Here is a 7,270-nt window from a genome sequence, read left to right as displayed (position 1 = left end):
TGCTGGGAACATCCTCACCTCTAAGGCATGCTGGGCTCCTGACGCTGCAAGGACATGAGGACCTCCGGGGCTGGCACAGACAAGGCCTATCGGGAGAGCTGGTACCTTGAACTTGGACTTCTGCCTCCTAAACTGTGTGAGAATAAATTCCCATTAAACTCATCCTCTTGTGATCAAAGTGTTAGAGCAGCCTGCAATGACGAACCTTCCAGCTGCTTCTCTGGAGGAAGATAAAGGAGTTTTCTTCTTTAAAGCTTGACAGCCTCGGAGGCCCGGGCTGCTGTCCTCCTCCGTCCTGTGTGTCACCGTCAACCTGACAGCAGTGGGCTGGGCTTGGGTTTAGTTTCAGTGAAAAGGATAGTTAAGTGCAGAATTTACAAAGGACAATTTATTATGATAAAAAAAAAGTTGTAATAAAAGACAGCTCAGTCACCAGTGATAAGAATCAAAAACAGAGGTTCTATAGAGCCATCCTGGCGAAGTGGTTCTCAGTGCGGTTGGCCGCTGTGGCCATCCCCGACTCGGGGACCCCATGTGACAGAAGCGCCTGGTGTGGCGCTGACCCGTGACTCACGGCAGAACTACAAGATTTTCACTGGCAACAACTGGGCTTAAACGATTGCAAGGATGGGCCAGGCCCTGGCGGCGCTGCCTCTGCTGTGCACAGACGTCCCTATGACCGGCTTCGCGGCCCCTAACTCGCAACCCTGAATCCCTCTACCTCTCGGACGTGGTCACTAAGGGCATGCAGAACGAGCACCTTGCCATGCTCAGTGACCAAAGACAACGAAGGGCCAGTCACGGAGTCCTTACAGAGATGCTGATCACACAGTCCACACTCAAACGTCTCCGACTAGCGTGGAAGCGCAGGGACAGAAGTACAGTCAGCCCACTGGCTCGCCTGCAGCCCACCCACCTCACAGCAGCCAATCCGGTTACAGCGGCATCTCAGCTCAGCCAATCGGAGAAGGGGCGGCTCTCCCACGCCCAGCAGGACCAATGGGAAGGCAGCCAGGTCCTCTGGGGGTGGGCCCTATTTGTGTACGCGCTTGCACATGGTCCTGGTGGAAGGGCCGCCCTTGAGCAAGTGGACAGGGGTCACGGAAGCCTTGTGCCAGGCGGCGGCTGAGTCAAACCATCTGACCAGGCTTGGCTCTGGTCTGGCAGACGGCGCCTACTCGCCAGCCCGAGGCGCCCGGTGAGGATGCACATGGCCCAGGGTCCGCGGCGGCGGGCTCGAGGACCCAGGGGCGCTAGCAGGTCGGTCCTCTCGCCCTAAAGCAGGCCGGTCGGGCGCCCCCGCCTGTCGGCCATGGAGCCGGGCCGCGCGCCCGCGAGCGCGCCGCCGCCGTTCGTGCGCGTCGCGCCCGCGCTTTTTCTGGGGAGCGCGCGCGCGGCAGGGGCCGCAGAGCTGCTGTCGCGCGCGGGCATCACGCTGTGCGTCAACGTCTCCCGCCAGCAGCCGGACCCGTGCGCATCCAGCGTGACCGTGCTGCGTGTGCCCGTGTTTGACGACCCGGCCGAGGACCTGTTCGCGCACCTGGAGTCCACCTGCGCCGCCATGGAGACCGCGGTGCGCGCTGGCGGCGCCTGCCTCGTCTACTGCAAGAACGGCCGCAGCCGCTCCGCCGCCGTCTGCACCGCCTTCCTCATGCGGCACCGCGGCCTCAACCTAGCGCAGGCCTTCGAGGTGGGCGGGCCTTCCGGAAGACCGGATCCAGTCTCGAGAGCGGGACTTTGAGCGGGGCGGGCCTTCCGGAGGGCTGGTGCAATTGCGCGGCCTGGACTTGTGGGCGGGCCTTCGCGGTGCGGATTCGGGGGCCGGGAGACGGACTTCCGGATAGGGTAGCGCTCTAGTCCTGGGGCGGGTTGTTGGGAAGCCAATCCAATCACAGGCCTTCTGGTAGGACGCTACCCAACCATGGGCCGGACTTCTGACAGGGCGGGGTCTAGCTGTAGGGGGCGGGCCTTCCCAAGCTCCGCCCCGAGCTGTGCCGACACTGTCCCCTGCTTCCTCCAGAAGGATGGGCAGTTCCTTCTGCGATCTACAGTCTCTTTAAAACCCTCGGAGGGTCAGATAGGAGTCGGTTCTGCCTGGACGGCCGTGGCTTTGAGTTTTTGTAAATCCCATGCAGTCTGGGGCTTCGAATAGCATGCATGCCGTGGTCCTCGTTCCGTTCAGACCCGTCCTCTGAGACAGGCATCTAACATCATATATTTTGATTCCCTAACCTGCCATCCTTTCTCCTTTATTCCAATTCCAGTCTCTCCTCTAGGTTGTTCACCTGCCTTCACCGTGAACTCAGCTGCCCCCCTCCCATGCTGTGCCTTGCTAGCCTTTGCATCAGGTCACACCCTAAGTCCCACATTGCTCGCTCCCCTCCTGCCCTTGTCCCTGCGGTAGCCAAGATATTCTGTCAAAGCAATATCAGCCCTGGCAGCGCAGTAGTCAGAGGACTCGGCTGCTAACTGCACGCTCAAGATTTGAACCCACCAGCTGCTTCTGTGAGAAAGATGTGCTTTGGCGCAATGGGAGCCCGACAGGGCAGTTCTAGTCTGTCCTGCAGAGTCTCCAGAGCCGGCCTTGGCTTCCCATAGGCTAGATACTCTACTGCTCCAACCTGTGCTTCTTGACTTTCGGAGGTCCGGCTGTGTCACCTCTCTGTGCCCACCACCTCTCTGTGCCCGCCTGGCTCACTCATTCAAGTCTCTCTGGCCAAGGGAGCCTCAGGCATTTGCATCGACTGATTCCTCTGCCTGGAACATTCTTCCTTCCTCCTGTTCCACACCTCAAGGTTCCCAGCCCAGAGCCACATGTCAGCTTCTCTGGGTACCCTTGCTGACCCCGCTTTCTAAAGCAGCAGCTCTCTCTAGGCTCGAGTTTATCTCTGGAGAGGTCAATAATCCCTGCTCATTCTATTGCCCACATGGAGTGTGATTTCCATGAAAACTGGGGTGCTCTTATGCTGTTCACTGCTGTATCCCCACATTAAGATTTTGTCAGAATCCCACAGCACTTTCCGAGTGCCTGCTGATGCTCAGGGAAGTTAAAGGACTGCATTCACCAGCAGGCCGTTCAGTTAAAGGAATTAGTGAGCTTGTGATTTCAGGCAGCTGAGCTAAGAAAATGGACCCTGGTGGTAGGGTAGTTCAAGTCTTTGGTTGCTGAAAGGTCACTGTTTGAACCCACCAGCCAGGTGATGGGAGAAAGAAGAGGTAATCTGCTTCTGTAAGCTTGGCAACATTCTGGGCAGTTCTGCGCTAACCTGGAAGGTCGCTAAGAGTCATAGTAGATCCACTGAGAGTGGGGTTTGGTTTGGTTTGTAACCAGTCCCAGAAGGAAGCCCAGGGGGGTTTTGGTGGTGAGTGTAACCCAAAGGTGGCCCCTGTCTGGCCACTGGAATCCAGCAGCTCTGGGGACCAACATGGGCAATCTCCTCCCACGCAGTGTGCAGCCCTGGGAACCCACTGAAGGGCCAGCTGCGAGTGGATTCCACCTCAGCTGAAATGAATTGGAGGTTTTTGCTAGAAAAACCAAATTGAGCAGATACATGTTTCTAGGCATCTGCAAGGGATGCCCAGCCCACCTGAGGGATGTCTGGCATGGGGTGCCCACTTTTTTTGATGTAAAATATTTTTATTTTTGCAGACCGAAGTGTCCTGTAGGACTACATATGGAAGTGGCTTAACATAAATCAGCTTGTAATACGTCCGCTTTCCTCTGGCAAGGCCATGTGGAGGAGCAGGGGCGCTGGCATAACCCTGCCTCATCTCTTGTTTGCAGGCGGTCAAGCGTGCCCGTCCCGTGGCTGAGCCCAATCCAGGGTTCTGGTCTCAACTCCAGAGGTTTGAGGATCAGCTGCGGTCTCAGACGCCACCAGGTAGAGTGCTTCCCAGCCAGGACCGGCCCCTGGAGGGTGCAGACAACCTCTGGGGTGACTCCATTGTTCAGTCTTTGTGGATAGCACCCCTCAGATGCCCTGCAGCTCTCAAGGAGAGGGAAGATGTGGACACTGGTTGGACAGTGTCCTCCATCATGTCCTCCTGTCAGGACAGCTACTTCACCAGCTTTCACATCCCCTTGAGGCTTTATCTCCCTGAAATAGAGCTTAGTGGTGCATGTCCCCTGAAAGAGGCCTCAGCGGCCCATACCTGCTGACAAAGATTCCTACCAGGGCCACTGGGACTTACTGGACAGGGTTTGGTCAACAAGTGAAAAACACTGAAGAATCATAGGCCAAAAGAAAGTGAAGGGTGGGGAGCCAGCGTCAACCCTGGGTTACCCAGAAGGACCCTGCTGCCAGACTCCAATCGGCCGGCTGCCGCAGCAGTCATATCCCTCCTGGGACCCCGCACCCTGAGTACTGGTCACATCACAGAACCAAGCACAGGGACAATCCGCTCCCAGTGGCTACAGCACGCGGGTGAGGGCCACCCTGGCTGCTCAGGGTCCATGCCCTCCTTTTGCCTTCCTTAGCATCTCCATCTATAGCAGCTTCGTGCTCCAGCTAGGCCATGTTACCCCTGCCAGACTGACAGCACAGGATGCCACTGTCCCCTTCAGGAGTGGAGGTTGGAAACCCTGCCTGTCACTGAGTTTGTCTAAATGTGTGGATTCCTCTTCTAGCTCAGACACAGTTTCCTGACCACCCGGGACCTGAAGACCCAGCCGTTGGGGAAAAGGGGAAGGCAGGCATGTCCCCTGTGTGAGCTGCAGACGACTGTCATTGGCTTGCACATGCGCTGTCTGGACATGGCGGTGCCCTGCCCTGGTTGGTGTCATTTCCTCTCAGCCTTCTGTCCTCAGGCCATATCGCATCAGCGCAGAATGAATCCCGCCTGTCCAGTGCCGGCTGCACTCTCGCTGCTGTGCTTGAACGCAGGCTGCAGCCAGTGTCGGACCATGGCGGTCCACCCTTGAGGGGCTTCCCCTATTTGCTGACCCTCCACCACACATGATGTCCTCCTACAGGGACTGGGCCCTTCTGTTCTGCTGTCATTCACAAGGTTTCGTGAGCAAATCGCTTCAGAAGTGAACCACCAGCCTTGCTTCCTTCTTTCTGAATTTGGAAGTTCCCCTGAAATCTGCCCACCATGGGTGACCCTGCTGGTCTTAGAAATACCACGGCCTCCCATCCAGCATCGTACCAGCCCCCTCAGTAGGACGTATTGGCAGATGAGTGAGGTCAGCTTATGCCCCCTCCCTCCACCTTCAGCTGGGGCTTCAGCTGCCTGTGGGGATGGGGGTGGGGGGTAAACTGACACCTTTCCACAAGGGCCTGAGGGCTGAGTGGTGGTCCTGCAGTGGGCGTTGGGGCCTCTATTACTCCTGACCACATGACCTGGGAGACAGGATGCGCCCTCTGGCCCGGGGACTAGTACAAAGCCCACCTGCCCCTAAGAGCAGGCCTCGTCCCAGCCTGCAGCCGCTCCACACGCAGTGCTCTGACCCCTGAGGGGCTGGCTTTGGGAAGTCAATTTTCAGGCCTTTCTTCCTAGTCTGTCTTTGTCTAGAAATGTCACTGAGACGTGTTCAGCATTATGTGAGGCTCCGCTGAGACAACGTGCTGGATGGATCACTTGGCGACTCCGGGGGCCTGCGGAGCCCGCCCAGTGTGGCTCAGGGGCCTCAGCTTTCTATCCATTGGTACACGGGTGTGGTCAGGGCAGACCATCCTTCCACGTGGGGGAGAACCTCAGACCCATTTGAGCTCATGTCATGGCCACATGGCTGGACTCCCCTGGCCGTCACCTACCCACTCACTGGGCCCTCCTCTGAGCTCTGGCTGAGGTTGGCACTGACACTGGCGTCCTGTGTGCGCAGAACCAGTGACTGGCAGGGATGTCTGCCTGGTGTTCCCTCCTGGAGGGGCTGGGCCAACACTGACTCTTGTGGGCTGGAATTTGCTCAGGAAAAGATGCAGTGTGAACATACCCCTCCCCAGCAGGTACTCAGCCTTCTGGCCCCTGGCATTCTGTGAGGTGGGAGTGGGGAGAAGGCCTCACACCCTTAGGCAGTGACCCCAGCAATGGCCTCAGGTCCTATAGTGCAGTGTCCCCTTCTGCTGTCAGGGAAGTGTCCCAGATGGGGAAGGGGTCTCAACAGTTAAGGGACCTTGACAGGAGACAGGGCCCCAGGCAGGCAGGGAACAGGGGTACATGAGAGCCTGTCTCCCCTCAGTGCAGTGTGAAGTCAGGCGCACTGTCCCCCACCACCCACTCACTGGAGGTCGCAGTAAAAGGGCTTCTCAGCTCTTTCCCGTTTGAGTTTAGCACAGATCACAGGACTCTGAGCCCGAGAATCCCCAGAAGGTATGTCCCCTACTAAGGTGGGCTGTGTGGAGCTAAGGACCTGTGCGTGGGCACAAGCTCCGCTACCCACCCCCACTTTCTGGCAATTATGGCCACTTGGATCACCCTCAGGTGCCGAGGCCATGTGTCGCACCACCTCCCCATGAGCATGGTCAAATGTCCTATCCTCTGGACAGGAAGGGTCACCTGCTTCGCCTCCTGGGTGGGCACAGTCATGTGTCCACTCCCCACCCCACCCCTAGGCATGGTAACATGTGCACCCCCCCTCCCAGGGACAGATATGCTCTGGTGTCCCCAGCACCATGACTGACCACGTGTGGCAGATAAAGACACAGACTCACTCAGAGATCACCTGAGGTCCAGGGAAGTGTAACAAGGCGCCCCCACCTGACACAGTGGAGACAGGTGCCAGGCCAGCTGTCCAGATCTAAAGGCCGCTCTGTCCAAGTCCTGGAATTCCTGTGCGCTGACGCCAACTGCCTGGACGGCTTCCTCAGTCTGTGTTGACAGCCCAGCCTGATGGGCAGGGAGCTTCTGTCCTTCCCGCCCCGGCCCTGGGTGGCCCCGCTTGGGCAGCTACCTCTTCCTTGTAGAGGCCAGTGAAGAAGAGGCCCCAGAAGGGCACGTAGGGCAGGGAACAGGCAAGTAGGCCAGCTCCCACTTTCTCCAAACTGGCCCTCAGAGCATTGACCTCTGGGGCCTGCTTCCCAGACAACATGATTCAACAGACCTTTTCGGTTGGAAGGGCCACTAGCCCCTGGGCCACTGAGGTCATGGAATGTGACTAGTGCAACAGGGATTCAAACACCCACGCTGAGCTCCTGGGTAGGGGGTCCCCGCACGGTGCCGAGGGCCCGACCCTGCTCCCCGGGAACACACACAGACCGTGCCTGAAAGCAGCTCGCCCTCCGGGGCCACCACCGCGTCCACAGGAACCGTTGCAGAGGTCGCGGCAGCG

At 58.3% G+C, this 7,270-nt stretch overlaps 1 protein-coding gene across 1 annotated transcript in view; it reads left to right on the top strand.

The window, feature by feature from the left end:
* Positions 1–1,055: 1,055 nt before the first annotated feature.
* LOC102858378 overlaps positions 1,056–7,270 on the top strand; it is a 7,449-nt gene continuing 1,234 nt past the window's right edge. The window contains exons 1-5 of the mRNA XM_006893499.1: positions 1,056–1,198; positions 1,285–1,690; positions 3,785–3,935; positions 4,628–4,706; positions 6,424–6,514. Coding sequence (XP_006893561.1) covers positions 1,056–1,198; positions 1,285–1,690; positions 3,785–3,935; positions 4,628–4,706; positions 6,424–6,514 — 870 coding nt within the window. The remainder of the gene's footprint in view (positions 1,199–1,284; positions 1,691–3,784; positions 3,936–4,627; positions 4,707–6,423; positions 6,515–7,270) is intronic.

This window comes from Elephantulus edwardii, unplaced genomic scaffold, assembly GCF_000299155.1.
Source record: "Elephantulus edwardii isolate Elephantulus edwardi_28Jun2011 unplaced genomic scaffold, EleEdw1.0 scaffold00127, whole genome shotgun sequence".
Classification (NCBI taxonomy): domain Eukaryota; kingdom Metazoa; phylum Chordata; class Mammalia; order Macroscelidea; family Macroscelididae; genus Elephantulus; species Elephantulus edwardii.
This window is presented reverse-complemented; position numbering and strand designations above follow the sequence as displayed.